This window comes from Perognathus longimembris, chromosome 14 (genome assembly GCF_023159225.1).
Source record: "Perognathus longimembris pacificus isolate PPM17 chromosome 14, ASM2315922v1, whole genome shotgun sequence".
Classification (NCBI taxonomy): Eukaryota; Metazoa; Chordata; class Mammalia; order Rodentia; family Heteromyidae; genus Perognathus; species Perognathus longimembris.
In genome coordinates this window covers 55,900,559-55,923,118 of record NC_063174.1, presented here as the reverse complement: position 1 = coordinate 55,923,118, position 22,560 = coordinate 55,900,559, and the positions used below count along the sequence as shown (strand labels likewise).

The window sequence follows — 22,560 nt, the reverse complement described above, 5'->3', positions numbered from 1 at the left end:
TCAGGCTCAGCCCCTCTTGGATTCATGATGCTGTGAGACAATATGTGTTTATTCTCCCAAGCTGTGGTGTTGGGTTGTTTCTTTCCTGGCAGTTCATGACTCAGCCATGTACACTGCCCTTTCCTTGGCTCATGATATTAGAAGAGAAATTTGAAGATTTTAGAAGACAGTCAGACTATGTGATAACACTAATCCTGGGCAGATATCTTACTAGATGTGAGTCTCCGTTTCTCCTCGATGTGCGATTTTGCTTCACCAGGTTAGTCCACTTCTGGCTGACCTGGGCCCAGCATGGCTGACACAGCAGCCCCTGGGCTTCAGTTCCCTGCTGAGGTCACCGGGGTAGGGGGAGGCTGGTTGAAGCCAGCTCAGAGCCTGCACCTTTTCTGTGGCAGCCTTGGGGAAGACCAGGACGTGGGGCCTGGTGATCATGATGCCATGCTTGGCCTTCTCTGCTTGCAAGGATTACATTGACTTGGAGCAGAGGGGGAGAGGCATGCCTGATGATCTTCTGTGACATTGTCCACCTCCCAGGACCAGAATGGCTGCGGGGACTTTGTGGTTCAAGGCCTCTGGCAACCACAGGGACCTCCAGAACGGGTCCCCAGAGCAGCCCCTCACATTATCCCAATGCACCACAACTCCAACACCAGTGGGTCAATTATTTCTTTCCTTTCTTTTTTTTTATGTCTGAGACCTGGACACAAACTTGGTATCTGACGCTTGCATTCACTGGCTAGTGCTCTATCAACTGGGCCATGACTCATGCTCCTGTTGGGAACTTCTTGAGGGCTGGAGAAATAACTGGCTGGCCAGAGGATCCTAGCACCAGGAAGGTGGGGCTCAAGGGACAGAAGGCACTAGGTCAGATGACCACAGGGGACCCACCTGCTCTTGTCATTGTAAGTGTCTCACAGTCGATTGAGGGAGAATCCTTTTCCAGAGTTGGGGTGGGAGTTCCGGGGCATGGCTGGAGCAGAGACACAGGAGATACCCAGGAGATCAAGTTCTTTGAGTGGAAACAAGGAGCAATGTGACATTGAGTGACTGTAGTCATCTCCGAGGCCAAAGATACTGGAAAATCTTGTTTCAAAGGAAGAGGTTGGAATGGTCCCAAAAGTGAAGCCATAGCCGGAGGTCCTTGGGGGAGTGCAGGGCTGGATAACCTGAACCAGGAGAGGCTTCGCCTCTGTGGGTGAATCACTGCAGCTGCCTGGGCAGCACAAAAGCCCTCAGCCTGAGTAGTCCTGAGTATCCCCGAAAACGCAGAATGGAGTGTGTCCTCCAAGCAAGGGGGATGTACCACCAACATCTCATCTCCTCCGGACAACTTAGAAGATGGGCTTTGCTGAGCTCCTGGTGTGGGGATTAATGTCAGGCCAACTAGGCTCTAGAGAAATGCCCAGTAGGCGTGGACAAACCTTGTCCTATCCAGCACCCAGTGTGAGCTCGTATCAGCTTGGAGCACATCCTGACGAACACATAGAACCTGCTCGACCTTCTGCATACTTAAATTCCGTGATCTTTTATTTGGCAGTCGCTTGGTTGCATTGAGGAAGAAAAAGAAAAGCACAGTTTTGATTGTGTCTGTGATGGTGTTTCCAGAGAGGAGCTGGGTGGGGGGCACCCTGAATGTGGGGACACTATGCCACAGGCTGGGGGGACTAGATGGAATGATACAGAAAAAGGAAGACACCCATGGGGAAAGCTGGTCTGTCTCTTTCTCTTTTCGCTGGCCTCCATTACTTAAGTAAAACTGCGATCCTTCAGTCTTCAGGAACAGAACCCCATTGTTTCCATATTGCTCCACCATTCTCCCTCAGGTTGTGATGACACCTACTGATATAACTACTAAATCCATGGCCTTGGGGATAGTGCAGGGGTCTCTGTGCTGCCATTTCTTCAGCTGTGAGTGGATTAGTAATAACTTCTAGGTCAGAGCCCATCACAGCGTCTCAATGAGTCATCTCCAGTTGGCTGGAGGAGGATGTCTAGTAGTACTCCACGGTGAGAGACGAGGACCACTGCCTTTGTTGTGTCTAGAGGGCACTGCTGTCAACAACCAGATGTGTGCTCATTGCTCCTAGGCTCCCTCGTGTGTTCTGGTGCCAAGGTCAGAGGGCATTAGTAAGGTGAAGTCCTTCTATGAACCAACAAATCCCTACTGGCAATCAGTTGGAAGAGCTTGGAGGAGTGGTGGACAGAAGGGGGGGGGGTCCCAAAAACTGGTCCCCAGCAGCTGCAGGATTGAAAGATCCAGGGGGTCTAGAGCCCCAGCAAGAGGCTATGGGGGATACAACCTGGTGAACTGGAGGGGAAAGACTGAACTCACATCAAGCCACCAGGTGGCCCCAGAGTTCAGAACGGCCTTAGAGCATCAGAGTCCAATCTCTGTGCTGGGCTTGAGATCCAGGTGGATCTGACTTTGTGCTCACGTGGACCCGACCAGGCTTTTATTTCTTATTTTTTATTTATTTTCATTTTCTTTTGGCCAGTCCTGGGCCTTGAATTCAGGGCCTGAGCACTGTCCCTGGCTTCCTTTTGCTCAAGGCTAGCACTCTGCCACTTGAGCCACAGCACCACTTCTGGCCATTTTCTGTATATGTGGTGCTGGGGAATCGAACCCAGGGCCTCATGTATATGAGGCAGGCACTCTTGCCAGTAGGCCATATCCCCAGCCCCCGACCAGGCTTTTGAAGCTGAAGACAGAAAGGACCAGAGCTTGGGTTGGGAATGAGCTGCACTCGTGGTGTGGAGAGTTGCTTTCTGGGAGAGGAAGACACAAACTGAGAAACGGGGTCAGGATGGAGGGCACAGGAACAGTGTCCAGGCCCAGGGTGAGGGTTTACTGAGGCCACAGCCCCAGGGGGAGCCATGTGGTTGTCACAGAGTCACTGCCGCCTCCCCAGTGTGGCCCTGGCCACTGGGCTCATGCAGCGTGGGCTGCACACACAGGCCTGCGTGTTGAATGTGTAGCCCTGCTCCTCAGTGAAAGCCCACAGCTCAGTTAGGAGCTCTGTGACTGACTGGGGTTGGCCACTTTGCCGAGAAAGAGAATGGTGTCACTGTTTGTGTCGTAGATGTTCATCAGAAAGGGCCTGTCGAATCGTATAATTGTTGAGTTCAGCATTGAACTACCACGTATGATTATCACTCCGGTGGCGGCCGCAACTTCAGTGCCTTCCTCTGCCACATCAAGCAGAGCGCGGTGCACCACCTGTGGGGACACCAGAGTGTTACTGATGACAGCCAGGGGTGCAGGAGGAGGCAGCTGGCCTGAGGACTCCCAGGGGACACCCCTGTGCCAAGCGTCACCCACTGGCCTGTCTCCTTGCTCTTCCTCCCTCCACCAGCTGGCTGCTTGTGCAGTCTGACATGCACAGGCAGAAGAGATTCCCTCAGAGACACAGGGGTGAAGGCGAAGCGCCCTGACACAGGTCTTCTCTGTCTGAGTCCAGGAACTGTCCTGCCCCTAAAGTTCACTGCTGTGAGGAGGAGCAGGGGCAGAACCAGGTATTTTTCTGTCAGCAGCTTCCACCTTGAAGCTGCCATTCCTGTGCTGGCCAGGGGCAGCGCGCCTGCTCCAGGCACAAGGGGGCGCTCTGCCATGTGGCATGGGACAGGCTTTGCATGCTGGAGCAGCTTGCACTCCCTTCTCCTTTCCACAGGTCTAAGCCTGGGCTCAGGGACCCAGGGTGTTGGGGTTGCAGTGGAGTGTTGCAGTATTGCTCCATTGTTCTCACTGACATGCTTCTAGAAATGCAGTTAGAAGGTCCCCCCATGCCTTCTTTCATGCTGTCTGCATACAATATTTAATCTACCATTCTGGTCACTTCTCCCTTTGAACTCTACTTCCTTATTGGGTCCTGGGTAGTAGCTGGGAATTCTTGCCCTAAACAAGAGGAGAGGGGACGGCCCATGTCCTCACAGTGGAGTGTGCCTGGTGCCTGCAGCTTTTCAAGGCCAACCTCAGTCTCTATTCCATGCTGGGCTTCTGGAGGGGCATCCAGTTACAAGGCAGAGGGGTTGGGGAGGGAGCCGCTGGCATTGCATTATATCAGGAGGAGGAGCAGGGCAGGGGCCTGGCTGTCCTGGGGGTGGGCATGCCCAGGGTGGGTGACTGGATGTGGGCAAGTGGAAGTGTCTGTCCACATTCACCAGTCCCCTCCCCAAGTGCTCACTGGCCCATTCAACATGAATGGCTGAAAGCTGACCACTCACCTGGGTGACCTCCAGTTGCTGACGTGTTGTGATTCCTGACAGGTCAACCTGTTTGGAGAAGGCTTCCCTGATGCCCATCTGGGGAAGAATTCTCTGCAGTTCATAGCTGCACGAGATGGAGAACTTGGGCAGGTAGATGGCATCTATGAACCTGGAGAAGAAGACAACAGCTGAACACCACATCGTAGCACCCCCTGTCTCGCAGAGAGGGCTGTGTACGTTCCTTCACCATCACCCTCATCCTCTTGACAGAAGACCCCATCTCTTCCCTTTCTGGAATCCCTCTTTTTAACTCATTAATTGACTGGCAACATTTGTGAATGTCCAGATGCCCCAGGACATGTGCCAGGGTAGAACTGGTACTCCACCTAAGTCTGTGCAATGCCTTCCTGCAGCTTAGAAGTTTTGATCCATGGCCTGGCTGGTCTTAGATGTGTCCCGGACTTGACCCCTACTTAGACAATAAGTGTCCCTCCTGAAATGCTGCCCATAGGGGCTCTGCCTGGCTCCCCCTGACTGTCCTCTCCTGCTCCATGATTAACCCCACAAACTCTTCTCCACCAACAGCATCTGGATCCATCTCTCCTGGAAAACCCAAGAAGAGGAAGGTCAGGGATTTCCTGGGGTCTCCATGGCTCTGCATGGCCCTGACCTCTCCCGCAGTCCCCTCTCTTCCTGGTCTGCAGCCATCTGGCAGAGGTTTACAAACAAACATGCTGGACTTGCTGGCTTTACAGGCTTTGTGCTGGCTGTTCCCTGGTTTTGGACCCCTTCCCCAACTCCCATGGGACTCTGTCATGTCCCCTCACCTTTGAACTGTGGCTTCTTGTACATCACCTAGCAGGTGTGCTATGACACAATTACAAACTCCCTCTAGGTCCCGCTCCACCCTGCCGGACACTTGGACCTTCCCTACTCTCACCTTCTAATTTACCAAATGCTTTACTGACTTTCGTTTCTGTTTTTCTCTCTCTTTCTAATTCCCTTCTCTCAATTACAACATAAGCTACCCAGAGCAGGAATTAGAAAATTGTATGTTTTTGTTTGTAAAATAATCTTAGGATCTAAATTCATGCTTAACACATAATAAATATATTGTTTCTTGTATGTACAAGTCCTGGGCTTCAACTCAGGTCCTGCATGCTGTCCCTGTGTTATTCAGCTCAAAGTTATTGCTCTACCACTTGAGCCACAGCTCCACTTCAAGTTTTTGATGACTAATTGGAAGTAAGAATCTCCTAGCATTGTTTGCATGGGCTGGTTTTGAATCTTGTTCCCCATATTTCAACCTCCTGAGTTGTCAGGAATACAAGCTGAGCCAGCAATGCCTGACTTAGTAGGTGGTTAAAGTAATCACTCAGCTAAAGCAGCATTGAAATGAATGACTCATAGATGATGGAGCTTGAGTCACTTTGCCTTCAAATGAGCAAAGTGCTCCATCTTCTTCTGTTTCTACCCACACATGGGGACTGAGATTGCCTTGGAATTGTTCATGAAATTAGAATATGCTAGCCGCCATGAGAGCTTCGTCTCTTGTTCTGTCTGATGTCATAAACTAAGGAAGAAAAAACAATCAATCCAGGCAGGAGAGCAAAAACCCACCAGATTACTCCAGTGCCTGTGTGATTTCCTACCACTGAGCATCAGACATGGCCGGGCCCTGAGATGAGTCACGCAGTCTCAGCGAGCTGGGAATTAGGGGAGCCGGCTGGTGGGGCAAACACACCTGGGCTTCAGGTTGTTCCTCCACCTGGCCAGGGTCTCTGGGAGCAGCTCAGCTTCCACCATCTGCATTGTTCCCTGGTCAGGGAGGATGAGGAGGGCGCTGGCGTTGCCTAAGTACTTCAGCTCCACCAGGGTGCAGGACAGCGCTTCATCCCACAAGTAGGGTACCGTCAGTCTCTCGACCTTCATCATGGGCACCTGCACGGATTGGCCTTCACTCAAGTAGAACTTGGACTCGAGGGTAACCCTGGGGTCAAAGGGTGTCTCCCACTTGGCTGCAGGCAAACAATTGATCAGAGACCATGAGAGAGCTATCTTTGTCTGGCTTCAGAGCAATGCTGGCCAGCAATGCTGGTTCTCTATAGCCACCCACAGTCCCTTTTAGCGGGGAGCCCTGGCTGGGTTAGGAGAAATACTTGGAAGGCCCTTGGGGTTCGGTTGAGATCTACGGTGTGGAAATTGGGCTGTGAAAGTATGACATGGTTATTGGTGCTAAATGAGAGGTCGGTAAGAATTTTCAGGATCAGGAGTTGATTAAAGACAGGAGGGTTAGAGGAAGTGGGGGGCAGAGGAAGAGGCAGGATACCAGAAGGTGCAGGATGCTGGGGAGAATCAGCGAACCCCTGCTTTGCAAACATGAAGTTAGTAATTATGAGTCCCAGACACTGCAGGATGTGCCCCTAAACCAACACCTCCTGGTTCCCCCCCACACTTTAAATCTCTATTCCTCTGCCAGTGGCTTGTGGGGTTTGGTGGGACCAGAAAGACAGACTGAGCTCTACCTGCAAATTGGTGCAGGAACAGTAACGAAACCCCGGGAGTTCCCTGTGGCCTCCCGGGCCATTCGACTCCAGGAGGCTGTGGGCCCAGCCAGGCCCTGTCCTCTCCTAACTCCAGCCCTGCTCCCTCTGCACTGTGCTCTCCATGACTGGCTGGGTTTCCTGTCTGTAACCTAAGACCCTACCATCTTTCTGTCTGTGCTATCTCCGGTTCAGCCCCAGACCCAACGCCAGCCATGGCACAGTGCGGTTGGGTTTCCATCTCAGCCTCTGGGCTCTCCACATGGCTTCGTGATCCTGGGGAAATCACATGGGTGTTGCTCCTGGGGTCTCAGAATGGGCTCTTGTCACCACCACCTGTGAGCCCGCAGCATGGCAGGCTCAGCCCTCTGCTTTCTCCCTCCTCCCCCGTCAATCCTCCTTCCCCAGGACTGGGTCACAGGCACTGTCCTTCAGGCTGAAGTTTGCGCTGCACCCCCAGGTGGTTGAGGTGGGCATTGCTGTCCAGAACATGGAGTCTGCTCCTCCCAGAGGCTCTTTCCCAGGTGGGGCCATGCCAGAGAAGCGCCAGGTTGTAGAACTTCAGGGTGGCCTGGCTTCTTAGGGGCCTCCTTATCTTTCCCCTTGGAGATGGCCCCTGTACCCCAGCTGGATCCCCACCAGAGACAAAGCCCTCTCTTCCAACAGAGACACGCCCGTTCATGCAGGTGCAGGCCAGGCCCATCCAGACTTTCCGGGGCCGTGGGCCTTCCCACCATGTCTCATAGTGGCTCTGTAGGAAAGGGTGTGGACCTCGCCCAGCATGGAGCACTGGTACCTGCTGTGGTCTGGGTAAATTTAGATCAGAGCCTTGGTTAAGGAGTTTCCCAAAGTGAGTCCAGGCTCTACAACCCCCATGAAGGCAACTAGAGTCTGGGTGGAGCCTGGGGCTTCTGTCACCCCAACCCCAGCACTTCCTGTCCAGGGCACACGGATCACCCTGAGAGCTCAGAACTCTGTTTCCTCCCGACCCCAGCACAGGTGCTCACCTTTCAAGAACATGTAATTCACCAGAATCAGGGCTGTGTCCAGGTCCAGGTTGCTGATCAGGTCTACGATCTTCCCGTGGGTCTCATTCCTGACGAAGTCATTGATGAGCTGCTCAGCGGCTGCCGGCTGCTCGAAGTCGGTGGGGACAACCTGGGCTGCGTACAGGGCGCATGCATCGTCCAGGAACGAGGCCAGCACCTCCAGCTGCTCTTGGATGAACATGGCGTTGCCCATGCTGAGCTGCAGCTGCTCGCGGGGCTGGTTGAGTGTGCACACGAGGTGCTCGAAGCCCCGGTGGATGTCAGCCACGGGGCTCTGTGTGGGGCTGAACTTCAGGCCTTTCATGATCTCTGCCTGGGTGGTTCCTCGGGCCCCCAGGCCAAGCAAGGCCACGCTGGTGGAGATGCTCACGGGGGAGAAGATGACATTCTCCCCAGGCCTCCTGAGGACCAACAGCTTGTAGAGGTCCAAGGCAAATTGGGTGCTGCTAGAGGCAACGGAGCTGAGCATGTCCGCCTGCATAGCCTTGTCCTGCTTCTTCTGGACTGGGCTCTCCTCGTCCATTCTGCCTCCGGGTTGTGTCATACAACCAAAAAGAGACCTAGAACCAGGACCAGTGACATTCTCTTCATTCTGAATAACAAGAGGCCTCTAGCCTGGGAGGAGCAGCCGTTGTCCTGAGCAGTCATCTCCTACAGCCTCTCACTCTGCCTGATTTCTGTCTCTGCACCCCACATTGGCTATGTGATCTCTCATGGAAGGTTATGGGAGGTGCTGCACTGGTTACTCAACAGGTCCTATGTTTCTTTCTACCAAGGAGGAAATTGCTATCATTGCTAGTGTGTGTGTGTGTGTGTGTGGTCTACTGGAGGAAATTGGCAGGCAGAGTTAGGGGAAAAGAGTAGAAAGGAGGAAGTTTTTTTTTTCTCTTCCCTGTCTCCAGATCTGTCCACGAGCACTGCACACTTGCTGGGCTCTCCATGAAAGGCAGCGCTTAGACCAGTGCCTAATTGAAGTGCAGATTAATTGAGAGCAACACACAAGCATGCTTGGGCTCGAATTGGAGTTCTGATGGCCCCCCAAATTGTTGTTGACTTGCACTTGGCAAAAGACTGGTGGGTTGTGGAATATTCTTTTCATGCCTACCATGTTAGGGTGTCATTTATTTCTAACTTCAACCTGAAAAGGCCTTCAGGTGAGGAGAAAGCAGAGCACATATTTGGGGGGAAGGATCAGACAATCCCCCATAGCCTCGGATCCCCCCTTCCTGCAGCCTGTCCTGTGCTCAGGTGACACAAGTGATGCAGGTGGCTGGGTCCCCGAGGTGTCCCCTAGAGTCGCCTCCTTCCACATGAGACTGGAGCTGTGCACAAGAGACCCGAGTGCAAAGCCTGTCACTAGCAACAGAGTTCCTCCCTGTCAGCCTCTGCCAGCTCTGTCCTGGCCTTCAGAGGAGAAGGGAGGAGGGGAAAGGAAGGAGATGAGGAGACAGGGAGCAGGAAGAGAGAGGAAGGAGGGCATGAGGAGAAAGAGGAGGGAGAAAGAGGAGGAAGGGCCAAGGAGGAATGGGGGAGAGGGAGGAGGGGAGAGGAGAAGGGAGGAGCAATTAGAGGGGAGATGGGGCAAAGGGAAAAGTCGAGAAAAGGAGGGAGAGAGGAAGAGGGAGAGAGAGGGAGAGGGCGAGAGAGACAGAGGAGGGGGGAAGAGGTAGAGGAGCAGGGGTGAGGGGCCTGGCATCCTGGAAATCCTTTCTGGAACCCCGGGGACAGTGGTGGCTTGGTTGTCTCTAGTGTTGTTTCCTATCTGTGGCAATGGCTGCTTTAAGAATAGGTTCAACAACAATATCCCCACCCCACCCTGCTGTTCATTTCAGTTCTCCACACTGGAGGTCTGGCTCTATTGCTGTGAGCTCTCTCTCTCTCTCTCTCTCTCTCTCTCTCTCTCTCTGTCTCTCTTTTTCTCTCTGTCTCTCTTTTTCTCTCTGTCTCTCTCTCTGTCTCTGTTTATGGCTGACTGAGGAGCCTGGTTGAGAATTGGGGACCCCACCCCACTGACACACTTGCCATGGGATTCCCCAAACCACTGTGGGGCTTTCGATGTCTGCCCCGAGAGGCCCATTTCCACAACCCCCCTCCTGACAGGGGCCCCAGTGCCAGGCCCGGGCGTGGCAGCTCCTCTCTCCTTCCAGTGATGCACACAGAGCCCACAGGCACCATCATCCCGCCCTGCCCCCTCTGCAGGTGTGCACACATCTATCTGGACGGACCCTCTCCAACCACGTCCCACAACTGTCCCGACTCCCACCCTGCAGCCCTGGGCTCGGTGCCTAGACCACCACCCTCCACAAGTCCTGGGTTCCAGACCACAGCCAGCGCCACCCAGCAGCCACGGGGCCTTCACTCCCAGGGACAAACCTCAGCGTTGCCTGCGCAGAGCTGCTGTCCAGAGCGAGATGATCACCCAGCTGGAATGCAGGGATTTCTGGACTGATTCCTAATGGCTTTTTATGCTCGTGCATGGCTCCTCCTTCTCCTGCTTAGGAAATGCTATCTGGGATGATCAGTGGCGTGTTACTTCCTGTGAACTGCAAATCTCTGGGGATAGCCAGTTACAGGAATCTCCTCCCCACCCTAAGAGCTGTTCTGTAAAAGAAAAAACACAAGCACCACTACACCCCACCCCCTTGCTCAATGTGCTTGTTGATCATGAAATGCTCACAGAGGCACATGGGAAAACCTATGTATGTATGAAAAAAGATGGGAGAGCTATGCAATTCACATATTGGTGCACTTATTTTGAGGTCACTTTTTAAAATGACCTGTGTGGAACTGAAAGCCCCTTGTACAAGTACTTAAAGATGATTTTTTTAGTGTAAAAGCAGACACATCTTTATTTGTGCACCCCCATGTGTGCATGTGTGCCTGTGTGCGCGCGTGTTTGTGTATGTGTATGTGTGCTATGTTTCTCGTGGTTATTTAGGTACAGTAGGGTTTCCTTCCCCAGGGTTGCTAGGCCACCGCACTCTGCCCCTCCTGACATGGGAATCTAGAGGGGGAGGCAGGGTGTCCAGAGATTTCCTGCTAGGGGGCCCCAGTCCTCAGGCTCTGTGGGTCTTTGGGGCCTCCTTTGCCTTGGCCTCCTTCCTCCCCTGCCTTCTCGGCTGCTTCAAGCTCAGTAACTATGATGTTCAGGTCTCCTCCTACTTCACCTTGGGCCTGCCTTGGGCTGCTAACAAAACGGCCTTCCAAGACAGAATCTGAGAAACCTGGTGGAATCCCCCCAGGTTCCACAATGTCAGGTCTGGAAACCTCTGGATTAGCAGAGAGCTGATAGCTTGGGCCTGAGGGCTTTGGTCTGTTTCCTGAGGCTGCTACTCACTACCTGTGTGACCTCTGGTCCTTTTGTCCGGCCTTCCTTATGTCTAAGAGGCAAGATGACGGGAAGGAAGCAGACAGCACATTCTGAGAAATGCACTGCTGGCTAGTCTCCAGCTTGGATAAACACCGTGGAGTGCACTTTCAGAGCCAGATGAGGTTGGGACCCAGTGGCTCACATCTGTAATCCCAGATACTTAAGAGACTGAGATCTGATCATTGTGGTTTGAGGCCACCCAGGCCAGAAATCTCTGAGACTCTCATCACCATTCACCAGATCCTGAATTGAATACACACTACCAGCCCACTCACAAACACACACATCACAAACATTCGGCTTAGATCCATCCCTCTTTGAATAACTGTTTTATGTTCTTTAGGTCTCCGAATATTGCCACCGTTAAATACATATTTAATGACATTATTTAGTTGAACTGAGGATACAATACTTGCATGCTAAATGGACTCTTGCATGCTGAAGTGGATTGGTATTGTAGCTTCACCTTGTCGTGAATCCAGGCTCCTTCTGTCTCATTTCTCTGCCACCCATGTGGATTCTGCAGGCACTATGTATACAGGGTGCTGTGTGGCAGTTTGCTTTCCAGGGATCGAGAGAAAGGAAGGGGAATTGCAGGAAAGCAAAGCACAGGCCATCTATGGCAGCACCTTCTAGAACCCTCTAGAGCCAGGTCCTCCTCTTATGACAGGTGATGTTTGGAGCTGGACTCCTTAGGTTGCATCCAGCCATTCTCTATATCACCTCATTTCAAATTGTGTAATAGCGAAGGGCAGAGTAAGGAGAACACACATTACCTAGATGCCACTCAACCTTTCCAGAGTCCTCCCTCTCTCCTCCCCACCCTCCACCCTCCTTTCCTTGGAAGTCATTTGTGGTCAGCCCTCTGATTAGGCCCACAGAGACTTCCCACGAATAGTCACATGAGTGAGCTTGGATGGGGGAAACTTCGTTCTGGGCCAAGAATGTAAGAAGGACTCAGAAGAGACACCCTGAGCAAGAACCAACAACCAGGCTCAGCCCCTCTTGGATTCCTGACACTGTGAGACAATATGTATTTATTCTCACAAGTTGTGTTGTTGGGTTCTTTCTTTCCTGGCAGTACATGACTCAGCCATGTAAACTGCCCTTTCCTTGGCTCGTTATATCAGAAGAGAAATTTGACGAATTTTTAAGATGGCCAGACAATGTCATAACACAAACCCTGGCCAGATATGTCACTAGATGTGAGTCCCGTTTCTACTCCTTGTGCAAATTTGCTTTCTGTCCCTCATCCCACAGATGTCTCAGGACTGGGATTGTAGTTCTGGCCTTCATGATTGTTCTATTCTCTAGGGTTAAGAGCTGTCCCCCCCTCCGGCAGACATGAGTTGTATTGACTGTTCTTTCTGCTCTACAGGGCAGAAGACAAATCCAGGAGGTCACTAGTCAGAATGAGAGCAGGGATGCTGAACCTCCAGTCCACGCACTCACCCTGTCCAGCTAGCACAGCCCACTCTTGGCTGACCTGCGCCCAGCATGGCTGACACAGCAGCCTCTGGGCTTCAGTTCCCTGCTGAGGTCACCAGGGCGAGGGGGAAGCTGGATGGAGCCAGCTCAGAGCCTGGGCCTCTTCTGTGGCAGCCCACCACAGGGCCTTGGGGAAGAAGAGGACCTGAGGCCTGGATGTCATGATCGTATGCACTGTGCTTCTCTGCTTGCAAGGATTCCATTGGATGTGGAGGTGAGGGGGGAGGGGCATGCCTGCTGATCTTCTGTGACTTCGTTCACTTCCCAGGACCAGAAGGGCTGCAGGGACATTGTGTTTCAAGGCCTCCATCAACCACAGGGGCCTCTGGAGTGGCTCCCCAAAGCAGAACCTCACATTCTTCCAATGAACCACAATTCTATCCCCACTGGTTTGGTTATATCTTTTCTTGTTTTGTTTTTTAGGTTTGAGACCTGGCCCCAACTTGGTTATCTGATGCTTTCAACTCACTGGCTAGCACTCCACCAACTGGGCCACGACTCCCACTCCTGTTGGGAACTTCTTGAGGGCTGGAGAATGGACTGGCTGGCCAGAGGCTCCTATTGGCAGGAAGGTGGGGCTCTCGGGACAGAAGGCACAAGGTCAGATGACCACAGGGGTCGCGCCTGCTCTTGTCACTGTGAGTCTCTGAGCTCACAGTGGATTGGGGGAGATCCTTTTCCAGGGTTGGGGCAGGGTGCGAGTTCTGGGGCATGGCTAGGCCAGAGACACAGAGGAAATACCCAGATGAAGGAGTCTTTGAGCAGGGACAAGGAGCAACGGGACTTTATGGTAATGCAGTCTATTCAGAGTCCCAGGACACTGGAAAATCTTGATTCACAAGAAGAGTTTGGAATGGCCCCAAACCTGAAGCCCTAGCCTGAGTTTCCTGGGGAGTGTAGGGCTGGATAAGCTGAACAAGGAGAGATGTCACCTGTGTGGGTGAATCACTGTGGCCACCTGGGCAGCACAAAAGCCGTCAGCCTGGGCAGCCCTGAGCACTCCCCAAACGGTCACAAGACGCAGCACCAGCATCTCATCTCGTCTGGAGAACTGGGAAGATGGGCCTTGCTGAGCCCCAGGAGTGGGGATGACAGCCACGCCCACTAGGGAAGGAGCCACGCCCACCAGGCACTAAAGCCACGCCCTCTACACAGTAGAGCCACGCCCACGAGGCACGGAAAGGGTTGGGCTGGCTGTTCCACAGCCTTAGTGAGCTCGGATCACTGCGGAAAACACGTGGTGGAACGCGTTGAATGCTCTACATTCTGCATATTTAAATTATGGGACCTTTAATTTGTTATTCTGCTTGGTTGCATTGAGGAAGAAAAAGAAAAGTACACTTTGCTTTGTGCTGGTGTTTCCACAGAGGAGATGGGGGGGGGAGGGCCTGAATGTGGGGACACTCTGCCACAGATTGGGGTACTGGATAAAATTCAACAGAAAAAGGAAGACACCCACGGGGACAGCTCGTCTGTCTCTCTTCCTCTCTTTTTCTTGGCCACCATGCCATAAGCAGCTCTGCTACCCTTCAGTACTCAGGGGAAAAACCCCATGTGTTTCCAGATGGTTCATCCATCCTCCCTCAGGTTGTGATAACACCTACTGAAATAACGACTAACTCCTTGGCCTTGGGGATAGTGCAGGTGTCTCTCTGCTGCCATTTCCTCAGCTGTGAGTGGATTAGTAATAACATCTAGGTTAGAGCCCATCACAGTGTCTCAATGAGTCATCTCCAGGTGGCTGGAGGAGGATGTCTAGTAGTACTCCATGGTGAGACATGAGTTCCACTTTTGAGGCTTGAGGGCACACCCAGATGTGTGCTCATTGCTCCTAGGCTCCCATGAGTGTTCTGATGCAAAGGTCAGAGGGCATTAGTAAGGTGAAGTCCTTCTATGAACCCTGAAATAGCCACTGGCAATCAGCTGAAGAAGCTGGGGTGGGTTGGTGGACAGAAGGGGGGCCCTAAAAGCTGGTCCCCAGCAGCTGCAGGAATGAAAGATCCAGGGGTTCTAGAGCCCCAGCAAGAGGCCGTGGGTGATACAACCTGGGGAACTGGAGGGGAAAGACTGAACTCAAAATCAAGGCACAAGGTGGCCCCAGAGTTAGGAAGGGGCTTAGAGCAACAGAGTCCCATCTCAGTGCTGGACCTGAGATGCAGGTGGATTTGACTTTGTGCTGACGTGGACCTGACCAGGCTGCTGAAGCTGAAGGCAGAAAGGACCAGAGCTTGGGTTGGGACTGAGGTGCTCCCGTGGTGTGGGGGTAGCTCTGCTGGAGAGATAGACAGACACAGAGAAACAGGGGGGGGGTCAGGATGGAGGGGCACAGGAACAGAGTCCAGGCCCAGGGTGAGGGTTTACTGTGGCCAAAGCCCCAGGAGGAGCCGTGTGGTTGTCACAGAGTCACTGCCACCTTCCCAGTGTGGCCATGGCCACTGGGCTCACGAAGCTTGGGCTGCACACACAGGCCTGCGTGTTGCATGTGTAGCCCTGCTCCTCAGTGAAAGCCCACAGCTCAGTTAGGAGCTCTGTGACTGACTGGGGTTGGCCACTTTGCCTATAGTGAGAATGGTGTCACTGTTTTTGTCGTAGATGTATATCAGAAAGGGACTGTCGAATCGTATAATTGTTGGGTTCACTGTTGCAGACACAGTCTTGATTTTCATTCTGGTGGTGTCCACGACTTCAGTGCCTTCCTCTGCCACATCAAGCAGAGTGCAGTGCACCACCTGTGGGGATACCAGAGTGTTACTGTTGACAGCCAGGGGTGCAGGAGGAGGCAGCTGGCCTGAGGACCACCAGGGGACACCCCTGTGCCAAGCGTCACCCACTGGCCTGTCTCCTTACTCTTCCTCCCTCCACCAGCTGGCTGCTTGTGCCGTCTGAGATGCACAGGCAGAAGAGATTCCCTCAGAGCCACAGGGGTGAAAGTGAGGCGCCCTGACCCAGGTCTTCTCTGGCTGAGTCCAGGAACTGCCCTGCCCCTAAAGTTCACTGCTGTGAGGAGGGGCAGGGGCAGAACCAGGTATTTTTCTGTCAGCAGCTTCCACCTTGAAGCTGCCAAGCCTGTGCTGGCCAGGGGCAGAGCACTTTCTCCAGCCACTAGGGGGCGCTCCTCTATGTGGCTTGGGATAGGGCTTTGAATGCTGGGAGCAGCTTGCATTCCCTTCTCCTTCCCACAGGTCTAAGCCTGGGCTCAGGGACCAAGGATGTTGGGGTTGCAGTGGAGTGTTGCAGTATTGCTCCTTTGTTCTCACTGACATGCTTCTAGAAACGCGGTTAGAGGGTCCCCCCATGACTTCTTCCAGGCTCTCGGCATGCAGTATTTACTCTATCATTCTGGTCACTTCTCCCTTTGCGTTCTACTACCTCATTGGGTACTAGCCTGGAATTCTTGCCCTAAACAAGAGGAAAGGGGAAGACCTGTGTCCTCACAGTGGAGCATGCCTGGTGCCTGCAGCTGTTCATGGCCATTGCCAGCCTTTTTCCCATGCTGGGCTTCTGGAGGGGCATCCAGTTACAAGGCAGTGGGGTGGGGGAGAGGGCTGCTGGCATTGCATTATGGCAGGAGGAGGAGCAGGGCAGGGGCCTGGCTGTCCTGGGGGTGGGCATGCCCAGGGTGGGTGACTGGATGTGGGGAAGTGGAAGTGTCTGTCCATATTCACCAGTCCCCTCCCTAAGTGCTCACTGGCCCATTCATGCCCAGGCGTGGCGCATGAACAGTTGGAAGGTGACCACTCACCTGGGCGATCTTTAGTTGCTGACGTGTGGTGATTCCTGACAGGTCATCCTGTGTGGTGAAGACTTCCCTGATGCCCATCTGGGGAAGAATGCTCTGCAGTTCATAGCTGCCCGACATGGAAAACTTGGGCAGGTAGAGCTCATTTATGAACCTGGAGCAGAAGACAATAGCTGAACACCACATCATAGCACCGCTGTCTCACAGCGTGGCCTGTGTGGGTTCCTCCACTGTCACCCACTCCTCCTGTAGAGAAGACTTCATCCCTTCTTTTCCTTGCATGCCTCTTCTTTACCCCTTACTGTTTGGCAATACACATGAGCACTCGTATGTGCCAGGCTGTGTTCCAGGGTGGCATTGGTGCCCGGCTAAAGCTTCTGAAGGCCTTTCTGCAGCTTAGCTCAGCAGAGGGGCCGGCACTGTACCATGAACCTACAGCTGTTTACAAGGCCAGACACACAGCTACCTGCCCCACAGACAACTGAGAGGCTTTCTGTGGGAGGCAGTGGATGGGTCTGGGCAGGGACCACAGTCAAGGCTTGAAGGTTTGCCGCGCCACCATGGAGGCTAGCTGTGCAGTGCTTCCTCCCATTCATGGGTTTATACAATGAATGGTATTTACGGAGTGCACTATGGGCTTGGCAGATGCAGACACAGCCACTGGTCATTTGGAGATGGAAGGCATTTGGACTTCACTTCACTTCTCCACTCAGAACGTTTCTTTGAACCCTACGCTGTAGTCCTCTGTGGGGATGAAGGGAGGAGAGAGTCTAGAGGGACAGAATGGTGGAGTGGTCTGGGACCACAGATCCTGGGTGCTGGCTGTTCCCTGGTTTGGACCCCTTTCCCAACTCGCATGGGACTCTGTCACCTCCCCCTACCTTTGACCTGTGGACTCTTGCACATCACCTAGCTGCTGTGCTATGACACAGTTACAAACTCCATCCAGGTCCAGCTTCAGCCTGCCGGACAGTTGGACCTTCCCTACTGTCACCCTCTAATTTACCAAATGCTTTACTGGCTTATGTTTTTCTTTATCTCTCTCTCAGTCTCTTCTCTCAATTATAATATAAGCTACCCAAGGCAGGAATTACAAAATGGTGTGCTTTATTCTCTAATATAATGTTTGATCTAAATTCACGCCTAGCCCATAGTATTTCATTTTGTGTGTACCAGTCCTGAGCTTCAAGTCAGGGCCTGGGTGCTGTCCCTGATGTTTTTAGCTCAAGGTCATTGCTCTACCACTTGAGCTACAGCTCCACTTCCAACTTTTTGGTAGTTAATTGGGAATAAGAATCTCATCACTTTTCTTGCCTGGGCTGGGTTTGAATCTTGATCCTCATATCTCAACTTCTTGAGTTGTCAGGATTACAAGCATGAGCCAGCATTGCATGGTTTAGTAGCTGTTTATATAATCACTCAGCTAATGTAGAATTGAAAAGAATAGGTCATGGATGAAAGTAATGTTGCTCCTGTGCAGAGCTGATTCTTGGAGCCTGAGTCACTTTGCCTTCAAATGAGCAAAGTGCTCCATCTCCTTCTGCCTTTACCAGCACATGTGGGCCGGGATTGCCTTGGAAATTGCTCATGAACTTAGAGTATGCTAGAAGCCTTGAGAGCCTTGTGTCTTGTTCTGTCTGATGTCATAAACTAAGAAAACCTATCAGGCCAGGCAACAGAGGAAAAAATGACCTCAGCTTCCTCTGGACCCTGTGTGACTTTCCCAGCCCTGAGCATCAGACATGGCCGGGCCCTGAGATGAGTCACACAGTCTCAGCAAGCTGGGAATTAGGGGAGCTGGTTCGTGGGGCGAATGTACCTGGGCTTCAGGTTGTTCCTCCACCTGGCCAGGGTCTCCGGGAGCAGCTTCGCTTCCACCTTCTGCATTTTGCCCTGGTCGGGGAGGATGAGGAGGGCGTTGGCATTGCCTAAGTACTTCAGCTCCACCACGGTGCAGGACAGCGCTTCGTCCCTCAAGTATGGTACGGTCAGGTCCTCAACCTTCATCATGGGCACCTGCACGGATCGGCTCTTGTTCAGGTAGAACTTAGACTTGAATGTATCCTCGGGGTCAAAGGGTGTCTCCCACTTGGCTGCAGGCAAACAATTGATCAGAGAACATGAGAGAGCTGTCTTGGTCCAGCTTCATGGCAATGCTTGCCCCAGGCTGTCTACAGCCACCCACAGTCCCTCCTAGTGGGGAGCCCTGGCTGGGTTAGGAGAAATACTTGGGCAAATGAAAAGGCCCTTGGGTTAGGTTGAGATCTAGAAATCTGGTATGGAAAGAGGGCTGTGAAAGTATGACATGGTTATTGGTGCTAAATTAGAAGTGAGTAGAAATCTGTGGGATCAGGAGTGCATCAAAGAGATGGGGATTAGAGAAAGTGGGGGGCAAGGGAGGAGTCAGGACAATAGAAGGTGCTGCAGGCTGGGACAAGCAGGGAAGCCTTAGTTCTGGAAAATGAAGTAAGTAATTATGAGTCCCAGACACTGCTGTACGCAGAAAGACAGATTGAGCTCTACCTGCAACTTGGTGCAGGGACGGTAACGAAACCCCAGGAGTTCCCTGTGGTCTTCCGGGCCATTCTACTCCAGGCGGCTGTGGGCCCAGCCAGGCCCTGTCCTCTCCTAACTCCAGCCCTGCTCCCTCTGCACTGTGCTCTCTATGACTGGCTGGGTTTCCTGTCTGTAATCTAAGACCCTCCCATCTTTCTGCTCTGGGCCATCCCGGGTTCAGCCTCAGACCCAACACCAGCCATGGCACAGTGCGGTTGGGTTTCCCATCCCAGCCTCTGGGCTCTCCACCTGGCTTCGTGATCCGGGGGAAATCACATGGGTGTTGCGCCTGGGGTCTCAGAATGGACTCTTGTCACCACCACCTGTGCACCAGCAGCATGGCAGGCTCAGCCCTCTGCTTTCTCCCTCCTCCCCCGTCAGTTCTCCTCCCCCAGAACTGGGTCACAGGCACTGTCCTTCAGGCTGAAGTTTGCACTGCACCCCCAGGTGGTTGAGGTGGGCATTGCTGGGTTGCTGTCAGTGTGATCAGAATCCAGGGTGCACAGAACATGGAGTCTGCTCCTCCCAGAGGCTCTTCCCCAGGTGGGGCCATGCCAGAGAAGCGCCAGGTTGTAGAACTTCAGGGTGGCCAGGGTTCCTAGGGGCCTCCTTATGTTTCCCCATGGAGATGGCCTCTGTACCCCACCAGAGACAAAGCCCTCTCTCTAGCACAGACACGCCCGTTCCTGCACGTGCAGGCAGGGGCATCCAGGCTTGCCCTGTTAGGGGACTCTGTTGGAAAGGGTATGGATCTCACCCAGTTGGAGGGATTTACAAGGAGCTCTGGTTTCTTCTGTGCTCTGGGAAAATTTAGATCAGAGTCTTGTTTAGTGAGGTGACTCAATGCTGTGTCCAGGCATCAAAACCCCCATGAAGACAGCTAAAGGGTGGGCGGAGCCTGGGGCCTGTGTCACCCCAACCCCAGCACTTCCTGTCCAGGGCACAGGGATCACCCCAAGAGCTCAGAACTCTGTTTCCTCCCGACCCCAGCACAGGTGCTCACCTTTCAAGAACATGTAATTCACCAGAATCAGGGCCGTGTCCCGGTCCAGGTTGCTTATCAGGTCTTGGATCTTCCCGTGGGTCTCATTCCTGATGAAGTCATGGATGAGCTGCTCTGCAGCTGCCGGCTGCTGAAAGTCGGTGGGGACAACCTGGGCCGCATACAGGGCGCGCGCATCATCCAGGAACGAGGCCAGCACCTCCAGCTGCTCTTGGATGAACATGGCGTTGCCCGTGCTGAGCTGCAGCTGCTCGCGGACCTGGTTGAGTGTGCGCACGAGGTACTGGAAGCCCCGCTGGATGTCGGGCACGCGGCTCTGTGTGGGGCTGAACTTCAGGCCTTTCATGGTCTCTGCCAGGGTGGTTCCTCGGGCCCCCAGGCCAAGCGAGGCCACGCTGGTGGAGATGCTCACGGGAGAGAATACGAAATTATCATTTCTCCTCGTCTGGAGCGCCCGCTGGTAGAATTCCAAGGCAAATCTGCTGTTGGCAATGTCAAAGGGACTGCGCCTGTCCGCCTGCATAACCTTGTTCTGCTCTGCCCGGACTGGGCTCTCCTCATCCACTGTGCCACCGGGGTGGCAGCACACAGCCACCAAGAGCCCCAGAACCAGGGCCAGTGCCATTCTCTTCATTCTGGAAAGAAAGAAGCCTTCAAGCCTTGGAAGAGCAGCTGGTGCCCTCAGGCGCCATCTCCTACCGCCTCCCACTCTGCCTGCATTCTGACCCTCTACCCTCTGTTGGCTGTGTGATCTCCCAGGGAAGGTTCTGGAAGGTGCTGTTGTGGTTACTCAACAGGACCTGTGTTTCTTTCTACGAAGGAGGAAAATGATATCATTGCTACTGTGTGTGTGTGTGTGTGTGTGTGTGTGTGTGTGTGTGTGTGTGTGTGTGGTGTATAGTGGAGGAGCCTGGCAGGCAGAGTCAGGGGAAAAGATTAGAAAGGAGGAAATTGTTTATCTTTGTCTCCTCCCTGTCTTCAGAGCAGTCTGAGAGCTCTGCACACTTGCCGGGCTCTCCATGAAGCACAGCGCCTAGACCAGGCAGGGCAGCGCCTAAATGTAGTGCAGATTATTTGAGGGCAGCACAAAAGCCTGCTTGGGCTGGACCTGCAGCTCGCAATGTTTATTGATTTGCAGTTGGCAAAAAGATCCAGCGGCTGTGGAATATTCTTTCCAGGCCTCCAGGTTTGGGCGTGGTCATTTTTTCCACCTTCTGGCTGGAAAGGCCTGCAGGTGAGGAGAAAGCAGAGCACATGTGTGGGGGGAAGGATCAGACAATCCCCCAAGGCCTCAGATCCCCCCTTCCTGCAGCATGTCCTGTGCTCAGGTGACACAAGTGATGCAGGTGGCTGGCTCCCTGAGACGTCCCCTAGAGTTGCCTCCTTCCACATGAGACTGGAGCTGTGCACAAGTGACCCGAGTGCAAAGCCTGTCACTAGCAACAGAGTTCCTCCCTGTCAGCCTCTGCCAGCTCTGTCCTGGCCTTCAGAGGAGAAGGGAGGAGGGGAAAGGAAGGAGATGAGGAGACAGGGAGCAGGAAGAGAGAGGAAGGAGGGCGTGAGGAGAAAGTTGAGGGAGAAAGAGGAGGAAGGGCCAAGGAGGAATGGGGGAGAGGGAGGAGGGGAAAGGAGAAGGGAGGAGCAATTAGAGGGGAGATGGGGCAAGGGGAAAAGGAGAGAAGAGGAGGGAGAGAGGAAGAGGGAGAGAGAGGGAGAGAGATTGGTTGGGAGGGTCAGCACACATCTGTCTGGACGAACCCTCTCCAACCAAGTCCCAGAACTGTCCTGACTCCCTCCCTGCAGCCCTGGGCTCGTTGCCTACACCACCACCCTCCACAAGTCCTGGGTTCCAGACCACAGCCAGCGCCACCCAGCAGCATCGGGACCTTCACTCCCAGGGACAAACCTCAGTGTTGCCTGCCCAGACCTGCTGTCCAGAGCGAGATGGTCACCCAGCCGCAGTGCAGGGGTTTCTGGACTGATCCCTAATGGCTAATTATGCCTGTGAAGAGCTCCTCCTCCAGCTTAGGAAATGCTGACAGGGACAATCGATGGCTTGTTCTGATTGGAAAATGCCAGATGATCACTTCTTGTACCCTGGGCTTAGGAAATCTACTGGGATATCCAGTTGAAGGAACCTCCTCCCCCACCCCCACCCAGTGCTGTTTTTTTTTTTTTTTTTAAAACAACAACAATATCAACCAGAATGGTGGAAGGGGTGACATTAATCATTCTAAAATGTACTCATAATCAGAATTGTTGAATTTAAACCTCTTTGTACACCTAATTAAATATCATTTTTTTAAAAAGTAAAGGAGAAACATCTGTATTTGTGAACCTGTGTCTCTGTGTGTGTGACTGTGTGTGTGTGACCCTGTTTGTGTGTGAGCCTGTGTGTGTGTATGTGTGTGTGTGAAAGCATGTGCACTATGTCTCTCTGTGCGCCTTTAGGTTCAGTAGGGTATCCTTTCCCGGGGTTGCTGGGCCTCAGTGCTCTTCCTGTTCTCACAGGTACACCTAGAGAGTTGGGCAGCAGGGTATCAAGAGATCGCTTGCTAGCAGGCCCCAGTCCCCAGGCTCTCTGGGTCTTTGGGGCTTCCTTTGCCTTG

The 22,560-nt window shown here is 53.2% G+C and overlaps 2 protein-coding genes across 2 annotated transcripts; both read right to left on the bottom strand.

Moving 5' to 3' along the window:
- Positions 1–2,844: 2,844 nt before the first annotated feature.
- On the bottom strand, positions 2,845–8,311 carry LOC125363545 (serine protease inhibitor A3N-like). The gene is made up of 4 exons (XM_048362842.1): positions 7,754–8,311; positions 5,948–6,221; positions 4,222–4,372; positions 2,845–3,217 (listed from the first exon to the last, which is right to left on the bottom strand). Exons 1-4 carry the CDS (start codon positions 8,274–8,276, stop codon positions 3,008–3,010), a joined length of 1,158 nt encoding a protein of 385 aa, XP_048218799.1. The 5' UTR covers positions 8,277–8,311; the 3' UTR covers positions 2,845–3,007.
- Positions 8,312–15,172: 6,861 nt separating this feature from the next.
- On the bottom strand, positions 15,173–20,576 carry LOC125363046 (serine protease inhibitor 2.1-like). Its single transcript, XM_048362022.1, has 4 exons — positions 19,952–20,576; positions 18,212–18,485; positions 16,396–16,546; positions 15,173–15,382 (listed from the first exon to the last, which is right to left on the bottom strand). The coding sequence occupies exons 1-4, from the start codon at positions 20,574–20,576 to the stop codon at positions 15,173–15,175; spliced, it is 1,260 nt and encodes a 419-aa protein (XP_048217979.1).
- Positions 20,577–22,560: the final 1,984 nt, after the last annotated feature.